The 21,711-nt window shown below is 40.5% G+C and overlaps 1 protein-coding gene across 2 annotated transcripts; it reads right to left on the reverse strand.

Annotated features, from left to right (window-relative positions):
• Positions 1-1,607: 1,607 nt before the first annotated feature.
• Positions 1,608-20,642, reverse strand: mfsd13a (major facilitator superfamily domain containing 13A). Of its 2 annotated transcripts, none has more exons than XM_012966067.3 (9): positions 20,442-20,525; positions 11,243-11,492; positions 10,670-10,749; positions 8,973-9,422; positions 7,954-8,071; positions 7,170-7,266; positions 6,567-6,738; positions 6,142-6,335; positions 1,608-4,826 (listed from the first exon to the last, which is right to left on the reverse strand). In XM_012966067.3, exons 2-9 carry the CDS (start codon positions 11,405-11,407, stop codon positions 4,573-4,575), a joined length of 1,530 nt encoding a protein of 509 aa, XP_012821521.2. In that variant the 5' UTR covers positions 11,408-11,492; positions 20,442-20,525; the 3' UTR covers positions 1,608-4,572.
• Positions 20,643-21,711: the final 1,069 nt, after the last annotated feature.

The following is a 21,711-nucleotide window of genomic DNA, read 5'->3' on the forward strand; positions in this document are numbered from 1 at the left end:
TGAAAGCATTATCACACAACAACAAGAGGCAAGACACAAGATATACAGTAAGATTTTTTATAGGTTCAGCACTGAAGCCCTACTAATTAGAAGAGCAGTGTAAACATTATTCCTATCAGACACAATACAGCTCTTAGGAAAACATCATGTTAAAGTGCTACTCACATTTTTACGATACAAAAGGTTAAAAATTGCACGCAATGGATTATCCTGGTTACAGACGGCAAAGCTCAGTTATGTACCAAATGTATATCTTTTATCAAATACATCTGTGTAATACAAATTAGGATGATTACAAACAAGGGACTGAAAACAGCATTTCCCCCTTACGTTAGCCTGCACTCTGCAGCAGAGGCCTCCCACAAGGTAACAATGCTGTAGTTCAACAAGAGAGAGAGCTGCACAGTGAAATACACAATGTATACAATAACAGTTTTAAGATGAAAAAAACTTTTAGAAAAAGTCATCCAACCACAAGCAAATATGGTTTTCATGTAAACAGGAAGGGGAGGGGGCAAAAGTTAGGCACCCCCAGTGCCCGATACCCCAGGCTGGTGCTCCTGTTAGCAGAAAGCTGCCCCACTTTTTGTACTTCCCAGTAAATTCAACCTTTCCTTCTCCTTTAAATAAAGGAGAACTCCTCCTTCCTTTTTTGCCATAAACTCACTGGGGATTTTGCTAATAAGGTGCATAAACTGAACTTGCAATATATATATATATAAATATATATATATTTTAATGACACATATATTCCTGATTCCTCAGTCTGATAGTCTGGCTCCCAGGGACCATTCCCCCCCTACCCCTTAAGCTGGAGAGTCATTATACCCCTCCCTTATCTTATTCCATGTTGAAAGTGATACATTCTGGGACTTAAAGTCCCTCTGCTTTCCAGAGAATCTGTGCTCTGCCAACCTTGGCAAGCAAATGGCCTTCACATCCCAGAATCCTTTACTTCAACATGGAGCAAGGTGAGGGAGGGTTTAAAGATCCCTAGGGAAATGTCCCTGAGTTTATCCGGAAACTCATTATCCAGAAAGTTCCGAATTACAGGAAGGCCGTCTCCCATAGACTCCATTTTAATAAAATAATTCACATTTTTAAAAATAATTTCATTTTTCTCTGTAATAATAAAACAGTACCTTGTACTTGACCCCAACTAAGATATAATTAATCCTTATTGGAGGCAAAACAATCCTATTGGGTTTAAATAATGTTTTTAGACTTTAGGTAGGAGATCCGAATTACAGAAAGACCCCTTATCCCAAAAACCCCAGGTCCCAAGCATTCTGGATAATGGGTCCCATACCTGTATTTCTTCCTCTGTAAAGGAGAAGGAATGGTCAAATTACCAGGGGTGCTAAAATGTTCACCACACCCCAGTGATTGTAATCACTTACCAGGCTGGGCCTGTTAGCAAAAAAACCACCCCAGTCTGGGGTACATGAAGACAAACCTGCCTGCCTGTACCCCGGGGTCTGGTGTGTTTCTGCCAATAGGAGCACCAGCCTCCTTTAAGGGCTATGGCACACCAGCTGTACTGATATAGTGGGCACTCCCTATTTACAATAATGGGAGCAGCAAGCCTAGACCTGTTATCATTCTAAACTAGTCGCAGGTCTGATTCCAGGCAACAAGTCCAGATCAGATCACATGCACTGCCAAAGCCCTCAATGTACATCACTTTTTCCCATAATGCTATGGGCTTTAAGACTAACATATCCCACCATCCTCCTAAATGTACATTACTTTTTCCCATAATGCTATGGGCTTTAAGACTAACATATCCCACCATCCTCCTAAATGTACATTACTTTTTCCCATAATGCTATGGGCTTTAGGACTAACGTGTCCCACCGTCCTCTCTTCGAGCTTAATAACAATTAAGACAAGTTGATGTGGAAATAATACAGCCCTGAATGATACAATTTTAGAAACATCTGAAGGCACCAATGAAAACTTTCTTTCCCGTCCTTTTTAGAGTGCACCAAATACTGAACCCTCTGCAAATAATTTGGTCCATTTACATAATACAAAAACAATAATCGTTTTCGGGTATTCCATGTTTTAAATTCACATCAATTTACAGGTTCAGATTCAGTCAAACCCGAATCCTGCAAACAGCGTTGAATAAAGCCTATTTCTGAGTTGGTGCATTACTAGTCCTGTTACAGAGCTCCACCCCACAGTCATGTGATTGCTTTACATTCAACAAAAAGCAGCCATAAATATTTACTGTGATGAAAAAAAAAAAAAAAGATAACATCCAGATTTCAGTTGCCATAACGTGAAGGGATCTCCGTGGCAATGGTTACAAGAGCCACTCACTGTCAGCACAGGAACAAGTCCCTATTGAGCAGCACAATGAGGGAATAGAAAGGACTTCCCTATGCACAATGTTGTTTCCAAGCGAATACTATTTGGGAAATACAATGCACAGTTGTTAAGCAGATACCATGTTCATGTTACAGGTGACTCTCATATGCCAACATACATAGGAATCCCAGCCATGCCTGCTGTCCCGGCAGCTACACAGGTACCCTGCTAGCAACCAGCCGCCAGTTGGGAGGTGGGAGTAGAAGGACATAAAACAGTAAGAAATCAGACTATGAAAGAAATCATTGAAAACCTCAAATAAGAATGCATCTGGAATTACACACACAAAAAAAAATACCATGTAATCTTCCCCAAATTAAACATCAGGGAAGGGCACCAGAGATACCCGCTCAGTTTCAGATATACAATTAGTTTCTGCAAAAAGGGTTATAAAAGCTATAATACAATTTACAATAAAGTACATTTATATATAATAGTTACATGTTAAAATTTTGCGTGTATGGGGGGGGGGGTTGGGGTTTGTTTATAGTAATAAAAAGGTGCAACATTCGCACCAGCTCTAGTAACCGATCAGAAGAACTCTATAAATAATGGGTTACCAGATCCAAAGCAAACATCTAATTGGTTGCTAGACACTATCCATTTGAATTTGCATTTCAGATGCAGCCTTTTGTGCTATACTTCAGTTAAGGAACAGTGACACCAAAAAATGAAAGTGTTTTAATGTTAATAAAATACAATGTACTGTTGTCCTGCACAGGTAAGCCTGGAGTCTGCTTCAGAAAGACCACTATTTTGCTAAACAAAGCTGCTTTGTATCCATGGGTGCAGCCATTTAAAGCTAAAAAAAAAAAAAAAAAAAAAAGTCACAGGTTACATAGCAGATTTACTCTGTATAATACAATGGAATTCTACAGAGCTTATCCGTTACCTGCTATTTAACCTGTGTCATTTAGGTTAAATGGCTACCCCCCATGGTAACACAGCAGCTTTACTGCAGGGTAACAGTACATTATCTTTTAATTACATTGAAACACTTACATTTTTTTGTGTTACTGTGCTTTTAAGGTTGCCACTTGGGAGCCAGTAAAAGCTGCCAAGTTGGTCCCTCAAGTTAAAACGGTCAGCATATTGGGCTGTGTATAGGGCCTCTGATGGCCTGCCTGACCAATAGCCGGACCATTATCAGGCATGATTTAAAATTCCAATGGATGGGGACCACAGTGGCACGCTGCTGTGGTCCTATCCCAACTGGTCTTCCTAGGCCTGATTGTTGGCCCAGGGGCCAAATGATTTCCTGATTTGGCCCTGAGCATTGGTGGCCTAACTAGGTAAACATCCAATTGGTTGACAACCTCACAGATCTTATGGTGTATGCCCAGCATACACTCTATCGGTATGTCACCAATCAGTATGTCATGTTCACTGTATGTGCTAATACATTATGATGATAATGAAAAAAGAATATATAAAACTGTTTTTGTTTCAGGCAACTGTGTTGCTGTATAAAACCTGAGTAGAAAAAGGTTGTCACATGACTGGGGAGGGGTGTCCTACACACCAATCATTGTACAGTATACTGAGGGTAGTAGTCAACTGTCCTAAACACTGTTACTTAATAGGGGTAGGAAACGAAAAGGTTCCTTGACACCTAAATACATGTGTCCGCATTTCATATATCAAAATTTCATTATTAAAAATATATTTTTAATTGTATACTATTTAGTACCGTGTCCTTTTTCATACAAGAGGAATGTACAGTATAATCAAGCCTATTGCTTTCCTATGTTGTGAGCCAATGCTCCCAGCATTCATAGCCAGTATTCTACTAGCCTTAAGGACAGTGAGAGATGTAATGCACAAGAGCTGGAGAACCATTTGTAGGCATTGCTACAGGAAGCGGAAGTGACATGGCAGTGTTCCAATAGCCCAGAGAATCAGAAGGGATCACAAGACCATTAGGTTAAGGTGGACAAAATGGACAGGATTCCAGTAGAACTCAGTCTGTACTGTTTGCTCTGCGTACAGCCTGGCCTTTGTGCCATAGGAGATACAGTGAGAGGAAAGATACAATGTGGTTTGTGTCTGTTCTGACACAAATACATGCTGGAGTTTATCTGTCAGGCAGGGATAGCAATTTTCAATTACTCTTAAATACTTTTTTTTTTTTTAAAGAACCGTAAAAAAATATACAAAAATACATCAAGGTCTGTTGTATATTCAGTACAAAAATGTTCATATAGCTTTGACATCTTGGGACGGTGTGTTGAGAGGCAAGGCCTGCCTGTAAGACTTGACGGCGAGCAGCCGCTTCCCTCGCAGAGTAAAATGAGACCAAGTGAAAAGCTGGAGCAGAGCACATGTGATTGGAACAAAGACAAGAAGATAAAAGCATCCCTGGCGCAGCGTTGCGGTCAGCACTGTGCTGGATTCCACCTGTGGTTCAGTGCTTATATTATTCATGGCGTCTCTCTGGAAGATGTCATACCCTAAGGGTAAGAGAAAGTCTGCAGTTACAAAATGTTACATTTAAAAGAGAATTTATACTCTTCTGAGCACTTTTGCAATGTATGTATTTTTTTAAAATTTTGTATTAGCGGTTTTACACTGCAATTATCATGAATGTGTAACCTGATCGCCTCCTGCTGTATAACCCCGCAAAGGCTAGTTAGAATGGCAAAAGCTTAATGTTCTGAAGCAGGAAGCATCTTCTTACACTTCCCAACTTAGTTCTCTCCTCTCACTGAGAAATCTAAATAAAGAAATCAACATATACCACAAATCTGTTCAGATGGGCACTCTGAGCAATTTTATATTAAAGGGGTTGCACATCTTTAAATACACTTTTACTATGATGTAGAGAGTGCTATTCTGAGACAATTTGCAATTGGTTTTCATTTTTACCCAATGGTTTAAAATGTATTGGTGAGCACAACCCCTCTTTTGCTATAGTTAATACAGGAGCCGTGGCCAGCTCCATGTTGTAGCTCCCATAATTCCCAGATACAGTCAGGTGATCCCAGTGGAGGCAATAAAAGGGCTTTTATTGGGGGTTTTAACCTTAAAAGCAAGCAAGCTGCAGGTAAACCTCTATCCCTTTGTTAAATGTATATTAAAGCAGCAGAATTCTTAATTAATCAGATGAAATTGAGTGTAGGACTGCCCAGTAGGGATGACCTTCATGGGGTGTAAGTATTATTTTCTTTTGTATTTTCATGTGTAAACACTAAAGTGAGCAGAAGTGTTAGAACCTCATTTTAGCCAATCATTTCCCTGAAAGTTTAACCAATAAAAACTGCACACATTTGTAACATCTAATCTATTTAGTTGTACATCACATCCACTGTGTCCCCTAACAAAGGCTTTGGGGCAATGTTATACAAAAGAAAAAAATAAAGAAAAAGTTAGCTTTTATAGAACATTTATAGGTCATGTATGTGGGTCATTATACTGCATGCATAATTGGCCATGGGTACTGTGGCATTACTCAAAGTTGGCACTTCCATGTTCTGGCTTTATAAGAATCATATGAATGTGTATTTTATATATTGCCATGGCTAGTGGTTTGTGTATATAAGCAATACTGTTGATATGCAGTATAGGGTGGGCATATTAAATGCAGAGTTAATAGAAGCCAGAGAATTCTGAGATGCTTTGCGGGATGCCAATTCAGCCTTCTCCTGCAACAAGCAGCTTGGCCCACTGCAATGGCCACTAGTATCTCAGATGACACTGGCAGCTTGAGGGGTCGGTGCCAAGTATTTTCAGTGTGTAACAGCTCTAAAACATCTGCAGATTATTTACCTGTGTAAACACAAAGCAACCAAGTGCCAATGAGAGGGGCGAAGGTCTGTCCGGGCTTAGTTACTAAAGCTACCATTCCAAACAAAAGGGCAGAGGCTGCATGCTTTCTGTGATTCAACACAAAATCTTCATCCACCAAGTCTGTGATAACCAAGTTCAGGAGTTTGCATGTCCCCTCTGTGAAAACACGATTGCTGGAACAAATGAAGAAAAGTTCACTATTTGGTGTTTTAATGTACAACGAGTTGTGATTATAGACCAGAGGGGGTACTGGTAAAGTTTTTCTACATTGCCACTCTCACTCCTCCAAAACTCGCCCCCCACCCTCCTCCCTGAGAGTTTTCAGCATAAATGGGACATGTGTGCCATTAGCTGTTACAGTAAGTTCTGAAGAACACTTCCAGCATGAATTAGAGGGCACTGACCTGGCAATAAATATACAAAGCAGTGAGATCTGGTCAGGTCCGGCGAGAAGCATCACCAAGCTGAGGAACAGCTTCAGTAGAAACAACCATCGAACAACACTGTAAACACCGTACTTTTGGCACAAGGATAGGAAATACATGTTGTTAAGATGTGGGGCTATATAAGAAATACCTGAGAAATTGGAGAAAACAGCTGTATTAGGAACTACTGTAAACTGGGAGATTTTCATAGAACATATTAAAGGCAAATAAATTTTGTGAAACATCAAAGTGGCATATCCTTAAGGTGGCCACACACAAATCAGAATGCACAGTATTCAACTGGAAGGGTTTCATTCCAGGGATTATACACAATATGGCTTCATGGTCCACAATTCATGGTCCATCAATTTTTGCCCAAAGATCAGTCGAGTAGGCCTATATCAGGGCCCCATACACGGGCCAATAAGCTGCCGACTTAGACAATTGCATCTATTAATGACCCATGTGTGGCCACAAGAGATCACCCTCATTTTTTTTTTTAAGCAAAGCTGTTATTTACTGTGGCTGTACATCAGAGAGATTATTCTCAAACATTCATGCACTGAGCACCTTTATACTTACCAAGGAGGAATGAACCTGTGGACAGTGAGATCCTATCAGAGAGTAAGTGCTCCAAGAAGAGGGGGAAGAAATTACTGTTGAAATGGCAGTGAAAAACCTGCAGGAACAAGAAAAAAAATAATGAAATTTGCAGCCCCCATTGCTACTAAGGAGATAGGATTGTGCTTACAAATGCTGTCTCTATACACAGACTTAATATAGTCTGCATGTACAGCTTGCTATGCACCTACTGATATAGTCTATGATACAGGAGTCTTTACAGATCATAAATCATTAAATGATATAATAAGCACCAAGGCAACCGCCACAGTCACTGACATCCAGATAGCTGGAATATGATATGGCTGTGACAGAAAGACACTGGGAGTTTCTCTGCCGGAGCAGGTTAGCCAAGTATGACCCAAGTCCTAAATAAATGGGAACTTAATGTGCAAAGCTCACAATATTAACAGCATAGCCTATCAGTGTAATAACAGCTGAATAGCCAGTGCTAAATAACACCCATGTGAGCCATTAACACACACTAAGCAGCAACCATATTTACTAGTAAGGACTTCTTTCAGTATGTGCAACCCCCAAGTAAGCAGTTGCATATTCTAATGCAGTGGTCATTGGACTTTAAGTTCTAGTCCTTTTACCTCATAGCTAAGGCATGTGTTGGCATCACCAAACCTACTTGCAACATTACAATTTGTGCAAATGCAGAAAACAAACAACTTCATGGCAAGATGTGGGAAACCCAAGAGCCCTCTGACAGGCAATGCAAATAACAGAGCTCACATACCTGTACCAAGTTCATGCTGACAAACCACAGAAAATTCCGGTGCTTAGACAGTTGTTTAAGGTATTCCATGAGAGTGATCCTCTTCTCTGGAGAAGCTGATGGTTCATCAACATATAGTCTAGGGGGAAAAAACCCAGCTTTGTAATAACATATTGGAATGTTAACTAAAGATGACAAACAACCGAAACTGTTATATTTTTCATTCTGCAGTTTGACGCAGACAAGCTTCATTATTTCCTTCCTTTTACAGTTCTATAGCAGGACAAATTTTCCTAAACCATAAAATAGTGATTGCCAGACTTTTTGTAGCTCAAGCCCCTTGTAGTTCAAGTTTTCTGTGTTTAAAATCCAGTTTTATATATTCATACACACATTTGTGCTTTATCATTTAAAAAATATTTTTTTTAAAAATCATTTTACCTTCTTTAGGACAAATGGGAAGAAAAAAATGACAGCATCACAAACAAACCTTTGCTTGGTTTCAATTTCAACTATTTGGGAAGAGTTGTTATGGAAATGAATGCAAACACAGCAAGACCAGGATTAACTTTGCTCTATAAACCTGTTGCTACATCTTTGATCTCTTACTGAAATCCACTCTATGGTCCATAGCTGTCTAAACAATATTACCCATGCACAACCTTCTCAAACAAGAAATATCACCAAGCATGAAGTGTCAAGTGTATGATCTACACCTCTGTATAGAATGCTCTGCTAGAAATATGAGCACTCCACACCATCACCTATGTGCTTTGCCACTCAACCATTATTATTTACTATCTATACCAAACAAAGGAGGTGAGTCTCTGTTTGACACTACAGGCAAGTAACAAAATGTATCCTTTTAGTTTGTACCCAGTGGATTAAGTTGGAAGCCTGATATGACCCAAGAGTGTGATGTTAGCAACATAAAAACATACATTGCACAACTGTTGTACACAACACACTCAGAGAGCGGTTTCAGATTTTCATAAGCGTATCTTTTATACAATGAGCTTTAGTATTTCTGGAACACGTACTCTTTCAAAATGGAATCCTGGTCAAGGCTGGCCCTCGTTCCAACCCTGAATCTTTGTCGGAGCAGCCATGTTGACACTGAAAATCCAACAGCAGAGATGGCTGCCAGGAGCACACAAAATATCCGAAAGGAGAAGAAATCTTCTTTGTTCCATACGGTGTAGGATGCAAACACTGAGAGGGATCCAATAGCGCTGAACAGTGAGCAGTGGAAGTTTAGGCTAGTCCTCTCTTTTGCAGACACAGCCAGGTCTGCTAGCAAGGCATTGTGATTGAGGTCCACCATGGTGAGGAAGCTGTCGTACAGGCACAGGCAGATAAGGAATTGTAAACCAGGATGAGCCCAGGCAACCCAAAAGGCCAAAAAGGAAAGAGCAAACAAGGGTCCATTTTGGCTCAAAGCCTTTAGTCTTTTTAGCACCACTTCTGGTGTGGAGATATCTACACTGGACCTGCAAAAAGAACAAATGGTACAAAGTTGGCTCCTTTGGTTTTCATAACCACGACGAAATGTGTGCAATAATCAGGCCATATAAAACAGGTCTCTGTTAGGATCTTTAATCTTAAAACTAGTGACGCACATGTTTCCTGCCTCAAATAATTATCTGCACTGCTGTGCTGCATATATTTTCTATTAATTATACTTGAAATCAAACCACAATAAAATATATTATGTATTATATTTTCCTTGATCTAAAGCTTTTTATCAGTACACATAATTAGACCATTCAATAATAAAGATGAACAATTTGTACATACTGTGCTCTTCACGTGTGCCATAATAAGACACTTAATTGCAGCAATAATAATGTGCACATAGTTCAGAAGGTATTTGTTTTTTTATTACCCTTTAGGGCTGTGACACACGGGGAGATTAGTCGCCGTGCGACAAATCACTCTAGACGCAGGCGACTAATCTCCCTGAAATGCCATCCCACTGGCTAGAATGTAAATCGCCCATGGGCCCATGGGCATACGCGGCGCCGCGATTTGCCAAAGTCACAGAAGTCTCCACCGGCAACTCATCTCCCCATTTGTCACAGCCCTTAGGACTTCCCAACTGGCAAAGGACTGAATTTAAGTATGGGCCTGAGACAGGGTTGCCCTGTCAGATTGCAGTCCACTGGACAAGCTGGGCTGTACTTATCTATGAGTAACTTTTGCCTGCCTAGCACAAGTAATGAGCATTGGTTTTCTGAAGTGAAATTTTCAAGCAAAACATAGTTTTATATTGTGAAAATTATTTAAACTAGAGTCTCTGTGACTTTGCTCTTCTAATAATCAAAGTAACTAGAACACAGCAGCCCTTGGGCTTTTGAGATAAAGTATTCTCCATCATCATCATCATCATTTATTTATATAGCACCAGGAAATTACACAGTGCTTCAAGTTTCCTATTCTATTATGTGTTGAAATGGCATGGTATCCTCACTATATGAAAATGCAGAAATGTAGGTCACAAACAGTAGGATACAGTGTCTTCAGCTTCCTGACACTCAACACAATAAAAACAAGCAATGACAGATTGTTTTTATGTGTGATCAGAAGACTTTTTTGTTTTCTCTGTCAATTCATTACGATTTGTTTCAGAATGTATGAGTTTAACTAACAATACCTAATTTATAAAACAGCCAAATGCAAATGTTTAAACATATACAAAATAGATATATCGGTTTTATTTCAGGGCAAAATAACTCACTTTTTTGTGTTGAGGAAGATACGATCACTAATCCATCCAAACAGAGGATCGTTTAGACTGTTCCAGATTAAAAAGATTGTCTGGAACGAAAAAAGGGAGTAAAACAGAATAACAACATTATAGGAAGGAAATTCATTAAATAGGGCAAAACCATGAGGGGCTGAGCTTAATAACATAAATATTAGGTTACACTACCCCTATGAAGGCATAATAACAGAGACAAACACTGCAAATCACCCCGTGTCAAATAATAATGAATTCATTAGTAAATAACCACTCAATTATGGTGGAGAGGCCATGGAGTTTATTCTGGGTTTAAGCATCAACATCCCATAAAGCATCAAACATAACTTTTATTCCAGCAACCAAGGTTGTATCACAGACCAACCCTTTCCTTGCAGTCCCTAACCAATGCTTTTGGCAACTTATAGGTTATAATTTTATCACCATATCCCAAGTGGCTGGGACAAATTAGCCAATGCTTGTACTGCTGTTAACCCCAGGGCTGGAATAACACAACATAAGTCCATTATCCCTAATGATATATCTGTTCAGGGAAAAAAATGTACCTACCTCCCCAATCCAGAAGGACAGTTTGTCAATTTTGTAAACGGATACAAAAGTGTCTACATAGTAAAGCAGGAAAACATTGTGCAGGACGGAAATAAAGAATGACAGTGAGCCGTAGAGAACAGCCGTGGAGAGGTGCAGAGCACCGCAACTTGGTCTTAAGCCCATGGTTCAGGTCTTGAGCATCACACAGGGGTCATCTCTGCATTTCCACGTTGCTTGTGGGTATACAGAGATCCAAGCCTCCATCCAGCTGCAATACAAAGTTAATGTAATTGAATACAACCCAAAAAAACAGATTATTCCATCTCATCAATATTTAAGTACAAAACATACTAGTAACATTGTGGGAATTAAAGTAATGTTAAATAGAGGGCCTTATTTTGTTCCATATTTGGATTTCTTCATATGGTTGGCTTTCTCATACTTCTCATTTTGCCAGTGTTCTTTCTCACACTGCCAATCTGTTCTAACCTTTAATATGGCCACCAGTAATGTCACACAAAGTCAAAAGGGGGGCAGGTCAGACCGGAGGATTACTAGACACAATAATTGCTGGGCAAAGGGATTCTATAATGGGTTTGCCTCCCATCTCCCCCCTCGCTGTGATTTATAAAGATATTAGAAGTCACCACAGTCCCCTTTACTATAATTTATAAAGTCATTAGATGTCACCTAGGAGTGTTTTATATGGTTATGGAGCTTATTGCCTTTAAATGGTTGCAGGACATTTGACATCCTAAATTTTTTAAAAAAGGGGGTTAAATATTTACTATATAACTATATCTCTTGATATATTTTAGGTGATGGTTCCATGCTCAGTTTGGTGTTGAAGGAAGAAAATGTAACAGGAGACATATAGACCTAAGGTGGAAACAAGAAAGGGTTCATGAAAACTGTCTAAGGCTTGGGACCACAGAGAGATGCATTAGAGCTCTGGCAGGCCAGTCCAACCTGTATATCTGAAAGTTTCCTTTCTAGTACAGTGACTCTAAGATCCTCAATTCTATGGCAAAGTCATGAACCCTCCACAATCGTGGTTTTTGATTTCTCCAGTTAAAATGGATGTCACATTAGGCAAAAAGAAGTGGTAAGGTCGCCAAGCGAGCAGATCTTCTGGGGCCAAACAATCGAATTAGAAAGGCAGGTATAGGAGCCAATGCGGTCCCCGATCTGATGGAAAAATCAAACCTGCCTGATCAAAATCTGGCTGATTTCAGGCCAGCTGTCCGTCAGACAGGCCCTTCATTTGTGCCCATACACGGGCAGATAAGCTGCCGAAACGGTCCGATGGACCGAATCGCCAACTTAAAGCTAGAATCGGCCCCTGTATGGCCACCTTTAGGCTACTGCCACATGGAATGGTTTCTCGGCCTGAGTATAAGTGCTGGCCATGTAACATTCGCTCCACTCCGATCTGCAGAATGGTGTCTGCAACCAGAAAGGCTGCTGCGGCCGCACATAAAGCAGATTGTTATTATGCATTTTCACAACAAAATCTGTTGCATGTGTCTGCGCCCAGGCCAAAGCAGCATTTCTGGGTGTAGGCACGTATAAGGGGCGTATAAGTGCAGGCCCAGAAACCACCCCATGCAGTAAGTAATTACCACACCCCTGTGACAGTAATTAGCTTTGTTTACAAATCTCTTGATAACAGGAACACAAAGGTAAGGCTAGCAGCAAAGCCTCAATGGTATGTTTGTATACATTCATTTTTTGTTGTTGTTTTTTAAAACATGACAGATAAGACTAATTACTATCATTCTAGGTCAGTGCTGTCCAACTGGCGGCCCGCGGGCCGCATGCGGCCCTCGACCCCCCTCTGTGTGGCCCCCCACCTGTCTGGCTGCTTTGATGGCTTAATTTTGTGTTAGCTTTAAATGGTATCAGTACTGAGATTAACTGCCCCCCTGCATGGTTCTCACCTCAGATTCAGGCTGTAATCCCCCTGTATTGTTTAAAAATGTAATCCCCTGTGTTGTTCACACCTTTTAATCTCTGCATTGTTCACCCCCTGCAGTGTTCACACATCAGGCTCAGGCTGTAATCACCCCCATTGTTCACCTCTTCACACCTCAGACATTGTATGTACTGCCTATTACTGTATTAATATAATTCTTTAACATATGAATGATGGTTGATATCCCTGCAGCGACCATTGTGATAAAATGGGTGTGGTTTAAAATGGGGGAGTGGCCAACACTGGCTTCCATTAGCGGCCCTCCACCATGTATGCACAAGAAATTCCGGCCCTCGGCACCGCAGAAGTTGGACAGCACTGTTCTAGGTCAATGAAGTGACAGCCCCTGGACCACGCAACAAAGGTAACCTTAACCAAACAGAAGGAATCCTTGTGCAAAAATAGCGGTGATAAATCTACAGAAATATAAGAATCAAGTTTCCTGTTCAAGGGGAACACACCAACACATAAATAAGCCTTTCATCAACAAAGCAAGCATAATGTCCAGGTTGTATTAAAGCTTTTTTTATCCAATCCTAGAGCCATAGCAGGGGCAACTCCCAGCACCCCCAGTAAAGTCACATGGTGTCATGCGGTTTGCAGACCAATAGAGATACAAAGCACAAGGCAAAGGGGACAGACTTGGCTCTATGCTCAGCACACCTGCTGATATCTACGCCACAGGTCAAAATGGTCTCTCTAATTACGCCTGCCACTTTATGAGTTTGCATGCTCCAAACTAGTGTGAATACCTGACACATATATGCCTCTGACGTGTACTCAAGATACAATGTTACATTTTAACTTCATCCATTATGTGTCTCAGGACACGTTTACAAAAAAATTGTAAATAAATGCAATTCATCTGGCCAGTCCTACTTTTCTCTAGTCATTTCTTATGGATTTAAAATAACTTACTTTTATCCCACTCATACTCTATCCTGTCTTTTCTAGTTTTATTTTTTATTTTGCTCTTTTTGCTTTTTATTTTTTTTTCGCATTTCCTTCAACACAATAGATAATTAAACAAAAACTTATGGAGCCAATAAGACACAAAATAAATGCAGGTTGAGAATCAGCCCCTCCGCTGGCATCAGCCTTCTGCTGTGACTGTGCTCGGAGTCGTGCAGACACTGGAGCAGATTTGGGGGCACCAAAAAAATAAAAATGCTGATGTTAGCATAGAATTTGATTCTGTCAGGGTCTGCATTTATACCCAGACCAAAAATTAGCACCATGTGTCAGTAGCCAAATATAAATATTGTATGTAAACAGAGCTGTGGGGCTGAAGTCATGGAGTTGGAAGCCATTTTGGATAAGTCGGCAAAAATGTGCCGACTCCAACTCCTAATATATTTAATTTGTAATCAACTTTGACTCCGACTCCTCTATTTTTAATATACTAATTAATTTTCCACATTGATTAAAAGAACACAACACACAAAGCATTTCATCACTGCCAAAGCTCAGCAATTTAAAGCTATATGAAGATGGTGTCTGCTTTTGGGAACAAACCAAAGAACTACTAGCTAGGAAGCTGGCACACTACCCTATTGGCCATCCAAGCCTGGCACTGCCAACATGATTGAGGATACTGATCAAGTTTGGGTCTCAATCTATAACTAAGCCTGTGTCATTGTGGCTTTTTATTTTATTAAAGAAGCAGAAAACATTCCTTAAACCTAAAGTTTAAACAAAAGATCAAAAATGAATAAAATAAGGTTCTAATAGCTCAGTGGACTTCACACAACTACACACTGGGCTTTATTCTTACAGTAGATAAGTACTTTATTATGACTTATCTGGGAAAAAGGACATATAGTTACATATAGTTACATAGGGTTGAAAAAAAGACCAGTGTCCATCAAGTTCAACCCATCCAAGTAAACCCAGCACACCTAACCCACACCTACCAATCTATACACTCACATACATAAACTATAAATACAACCACTAGTACTAACTGTAGATATTAGTATCACAATAGCCTTGGATATTTTGATTGTTCAAGAGCTCATCTAGGCCCCTCTTAAAGGCATTAACAGAATCTGCCATTACCACATCTCTAGGAAGGGCATTCCACAGCCTCACTGCCCTCACCGTGAAAAACCACCTACGCTGCTTCAAATGGAAGCTCCGTTCCTCTAATCTAAAGGGGGGGCCTCTGGTGCGTTGATTGTTTTTATGAGAAACATCCCCCATCTGCCTATAATCCCCTCTAATGTACTTGTACAGAGTAATCATGTCCCCTCGCAAGCGCCTCTTTACCAGAGAAAACAACCTCAACCTCGACAGTCTAACCTCATAGTTTAAATCTTCCATCCCCTTTACCAGTTTAGTTGCATGTCTCTGCACTCTCTCCAGCTCATTAATATCCTTCTTAAGGACTGGAGCCCAAAACTGCACTGCATACTCACGGTGAGGCCTTACCAGGGACCTATAAAAGGGGCATTTTTTTTTTCATTACAATTTAAAATTTATTAGGTGTCAGAAAATTTTTGAGGACTCTGACTCCAGCTACCCAAGATTGATTCTGAGTCTGACTCTACAGCTCTGCTGTCTATTACTGAAAACATGTATGTTTATTTAATTTGTTTTTATTATAAAGGGTTAATGGATATTCATTTTTACAAACCTGTAAAATGGAGCACAGATTATGAGCTCTCTATGATGAGTAACTCACTTTCCCTAATCCTGTTTTTAATTTAAAAAAAATCTATTATCTAAATACTGCTTCATTACACTTGACCCCGTCTCTTTTTAAATGCAATTACCGTAAGAGTAAAAGTTATTTATTCAGATTTCCCTCAGATAGGCGTTATGTGTTCCAGTAATTGCATTTCAAAAGAGGTGGGGTCAAGTGTAATGAAGCAATTTTTAGATAATATATTTTTTAATTAAAAACAGAATGTACACACAACATAAACCTATTTTTGGATTCATGTTGTATACAGGTATGTATATATATTGCCACATTAAGCAGTCACAAACAGGAGTAAAAAAAAAAAATGCAAGATAGGAAACAATATTCCATTAATTGTATGAAAATTGTGGGTACACGCATTTGTAAGGCAACCTTGACTCCAAAACACAGCTGTTACTCACCAAAGTATTTAGCTTCTTAGATAAGAGTGAGTTACAATCATTATTAACACATATTTATAAAGTAGCAACATATTATGCAGGGCTGTATCGTGGCGCTGATATAAAGCAGGCTGGTGAATACCCCTCTCTTTCAATAAACTATGTATATTCTTCTCAAAATAAAAGCAGTATTTGTCTGAAAACAATGTCCTCTAAATGGCAGCCAAACATTCAAAAACCCCCCAAACAAAATGTAAGAAGTAACCGCAGGCTAAGTTCCTTGTTCACATTCCACGTGTACATGTTGTATCAAGCATGGCGTGCAGCTGGGCTTCAAAATAGAAACCTCTAAGTGCTACGTTTCTCCTAAGTTAAAAATAATAGTGAAAAATTATGTACAGGGGGAATTCCACCCCACATTTGTTTACCCAGTGAAAATACAAAAGGGTTTTAACTGCAATTACATTTATAACCAGTGAATGTATAATTATTGTATATTGGAACATTGCTTAGAATTATATATTTCATAATTAGTGCAGTATTAGAGGAGAACAAACTCAGCTTAATACTTCTGACCCCCCCAGAACTGGACCACTGGGGACTAACATGTTTTCTGTACCTGGTTCTAAAAAGTAGCACAGTGGGCCTAGCAGTTACTATCTCATGCTGCTTTGTGTCCTGTTTTTTGCAATTATCGGTATGGGAAGTCCCTGAGAAAAGGACCTGAAGTAGCAGATGTCACCCTTGTAGAACAAGGTACACAATGGGGGAGATTTAGGGGGTCCCCAGTGGTGCATTCAAACAGCTTCCCAATATACATTAAATTTTAAATGTTCATTGTTTCCTTTATGTTGATGAAATGTACTGACTGTACCACAGAGGTTGTGCCTGTTTTCTTCAGCTTAAAGGAGAACTAAAGGCATAATCACTGGGGGGGGGGGGGGGGGGGGGGCGGGCAAAATGTTAAGCAGCCCCTGGATAAACAACCCAGAGTTTCTCCAAGCCCATATTACGACCATTCCCAAGCCAGGCATAACTACAGATAGCTGTCAAAATTTTAGACCTATAGCTCTGTTAAACACGGATCTTAAACTATACTCTAAAATATTAAGCACAAAGACTAAACAGAGTGCTGCCATCACTAATAGACAACGACCGGTTTTATTACACAATGCCAAGCACCTGACAACACACGAAAATTACACAATCTTTTATACATCATTAAGAAACAAAAACACCCATCCTTTCTGGTATCACTAGACGCAGAAAAGGCATTCGACAGGGTCCACTAGGACTATATGGAACAAACATTAAAGAAATTCCAACTGGAAAATACATACAATAAAGCATTACTAGCACTGTACTCATCTCCTACAGCTAGAGTAAATGCATCAGGGATCCTGTCGAGTGCCTTTAACATTACAAATGGGACAAGACAAGGCTGCCCACTTTCTCCCCTTATCTCTGCACTAATGGTAGTCACTAGCCTGCAAAATCAGACAAAACATAAACATAGAAGGAATCCCAACACCAGAAGGACCTCAAACAATAGGGCTATTTGCTGATGGCATAATACTCTCCCTCACTAAAGCTGGCCATACACGCACCGATAATATCGTACAAAACCCCGTTTTGTACGATATTCGGTGCGTGTATGGCAAGTCAGCGAGTCGACTGATATCGCAGGAGGCTGCTGATATCAGATGACTTGCCGATTGGCCAGGTTAAAAGATTTTGATCGGGCGCCATAGAAGGCGCCTGATCAAAATCTGCCTTCAGGGCTGAATCGGCAGAAGGAGGTAGAAATCCTATTGTTTCTACCTCCTTATCTGCCGTTTCAGCCCTGAACGGTTAGTGGCCGATTATACAATCTTTCGTGCGACCGATGGTCGCACGAAAGATCGGAAATCGCCACATGTATGGCCACCTTAACCCTCAGATTTCATGAACCAACCTAACTAAAGAACTAACAGCATTCTATCAACTCTCATGGTATAAAAATAATTCTAACAAAACCCAAGCTTTGCCCATCAACATACCACATGGAGATCTACAAAGATTGCGACAAGAGTACACATTTGACCGGAGAGAAACTTTCATTTTTACCTAGGAATTAAACCACTAAAAGATCCAGAAAACCTTTACAAATTTAACTATCTCCCAATACAAAAAACACTTCAATCAGAATACCAAAAGTGGAAGACACAAAACATATATCTTGGCTAGGTAGAATTGTAGCTGCCATTACGGAGAATACTATACCTATTTTGAACAGTTCAAATACCACTCGCGCCGCGATACATCAAACTTTTGCAAACGCAATTGGATAACTTTATATGGAAAGGCAAGAAACCCCGAATAGCCTTTAAGGTCCTACAACAATCCAAAACAAAAGGGGGTTTGGGAATCCCCAATCTACTATTCTATTATAGAGCCTCTCTACTAGAAACGGCCATCAGAATGCATAGCCCTATTTCTCACAAAAAATGGCTACTAATAGAGACAAGCTCCATACAAAATATGACTTTACCACAGCTTTTTTGGCTGCCGCCCAAAAACAGACCTAAAGACCTTCCATTGCTGCCTGCAACTAAATTGATCCTCACAACCTGGGATAAACTGAACAGAAAAGGTGACAAATTCCCTACACACACACACACACACACACACACACACACACACACACACACTAGTACAGCAGTAATCCATGCACTTTCATTTTATTTAAATGGAACTGGAAGCTAAAGTCACAAAGAAGTTATTTGTGAACATTCACAACAACTGCAACTGAAGAAGAAGCGAGAGAGTGTAGTCAGCTAAACAATTCTGAACACAAATAGTTGCTGGGTTTTTTTTCCTTTGCAATGAAATATCTGAACTTTCAACAAAACTGAAGAACTAAAAGCTGATTATTGCCTACTTTATCTTGTCCTGAGTCAATATCATACTTGTGAAAGTGGAAGTGAGGCAGAAAACCAAAGAGGTATTTAATTTTCCTTCTGCCATACAGACTGAATCTCTGTCCTATAGTTACAGAAGCCACACTCAAACACATGTAAGCCATGTACAGATCCAGCAACCTGTATTGGGTGCTTTGCAAACTTATAGCACAGAAGGCATTTAGAATGCCACAGCCATCCAAGGATCTTTACAGGCGTTCAAACTTTGTTTGATGTTTTCCTGTTATAACCACCTACCATATGGCCAACACATATTTGCATAAAAACGCACAACCCTGTAGTGCATTAAACTGATCATGTGTACAAGACTAACAAAGAATAAAATATATATATTTCCCTGACGAAAGTCCCAGGTGGGGACTGAAACGTTGGAAATAAACACTCACCGTTTGCATTACAAAAGCCCTGGTGACTTTTTTGTCCTTCTATGAAAATCCTAAGAGTGCTGACACTTTTCCTGTTTAAAGTTTTGTTTTGCTCTAGCACCAAGGTATAGTAACATTATATGGTGTGCTTCCCAATCTGGACTCTATATATATATATATATATATATTAGAGAATGATAATACATACAAGACAAGACAACAGTTCCATTTATTTACGCAGACACAAGAGAGAGTTTCTAATAACAGCAGTGACAACAACCTGTGCAAATAGGCCCTTGACGTCAGACACTCATATCTACAACATACATTTTAATTTAAGCAAAGAAACATCTACTCAGCCATTTGTAGGTAAAGTCTCCAGGTAAAGCTCTCACTCTTATATAATGATATCCAGGGTTACCATCAGTAATCATAGGGCCCCATGCAAACAAGTTAGCAGGGCCCTCCCCCAGGGGGGCAATAATGAGCCCCTGGACTGCCCTGATAGGGGTCCCTAGCCTGCTAAAAAGTAAAATGGGGCCCATTTAAAATAAATAAAACCTTCACTTGTGCACATCTGCTGGGACCATGACCCAGTTATGGCAAAACTCTACCCATGATGCACTCTACCCTGCCCACTCTGCCACAAGCCACACATCTGGACTTCACCTTTTGGGGCCCTGACTGCATTGCATTGTATATATACATTCACCCATAAAGCACCCTACAGAATGCATTGCTGGTACATGGATGCCATATGGAGGAAGGGAAGGAGGGGGCAGTGGGACAACAGGTGAAACCATTTTTAAAACGGGGGAAACCAAACAGCTCACTAAATTAACACTTAAGTTCCGGATCAGACAGCTCCCGTTTCCCAAAACTCCGATGGTCTCCAGCTGTTCCTATAACCCGCAGCCTACCGACCAACCGAAAAGCTTCCCGTAAATACCGTACGCTGTATTCCGCCCACAAGCCAACAGCCCCATTCTCCAGTTTACTCACCCCCATGTTTAGGTGCGGGACTCGGAGTCCTCCTCAGGCCGTGAGCCCCCCGCTTCCCCGCTACCGCCTGTGATACCGCTCACTTCCTCCCCCCCCAGCTGGGCTCTGAGAGCAGATGGATAACAACCCGGATGTGATAATTTGCGCGTCAGGGCTGCTGTAGTGCTGCACGTAGGGGAGAGGCAGATATGTGGGGCAGGGTGCGGGCCATGGAGCGGGCCATGGAGCTCCTTCTGGGTCCCTTTGCCTGTTCGACACCGGCACAGCGAACCCCGAACCCCCGCTGGATGTGCTACTGTCGTTGCGACGCGTTCACGCCCTATGATAGGATAGAGATGGGCCCAGTTATGAGAAGGGGCAGGGTCCCCGCAACTTGTTAGATTGTATAGACATAAACTGAACAAATGATGGTATTTTACTTTAATATTTTTGTAGTTCTAGAAGTCTTATGTATTATATCGCAAATCAGAGTAGGTCTAAACTGGATGATATCTGGGGTGCTAGAATGTGGATGGGCAGCATTTTTTCCAAATACAAAGAAATACCATATTCTCTAATGGCTATGGGCAGGGACTATAACCATGCTTTTGCATAGGGCTGCTTGGATTTCTATTATAGTGTTGTCTTGTTGATGTATACACTGTTGCCACAACTCTCATTTAATACCCCCAAGTGTCAGACTGGCCCACAGGGATACCAGGAAAATCCCCCAGTGAGCCCAGGCATCAGTGGGCCCTCCTGCTTCTAGCCATTTGGCCTAATTCATGGTCATTGCTTATTTTCTGTAGGAACAAAGCAACTAAATATGTAGAAGATTATAGTATAGTATATAAAGATAAAAAAACTAGGATAATATAGAGACTGAGTAAGAAGTCCCTGGCATCCCAGTCCGACACTGATACCCCCAGATCTCTAATTTGAGCTCTGTGATGAGAGTAAGGGGGTCTGTAGAAACAGAGCTGCTTTATGGCTGTCACTTATCATCATTCTTGGCTACTTTAGTGAAAGTCGAAGTAGGCATGGCCACACGTGGGCCTTTATGACAATTTTTCCACGGCTGCCAGGGCCCAGTTAGGGGACATATTGAATTATACTCATCTA

This window comes from Xenopus tropicalis, chromosome 7, assembly GCF_000004195.4.
Source record: "Xenopus tropicalis strain Nigerian chromosome 7, UCB_Xtro_10.0, whole genome shotgun sequence".
Taxonomy (NCBI): domain Eukaryota; kingdom Metazoa; phylum Chordata; class Amphibia; order Anura; family Pipidae; genus Xenopus; species Xenopus tropicalis.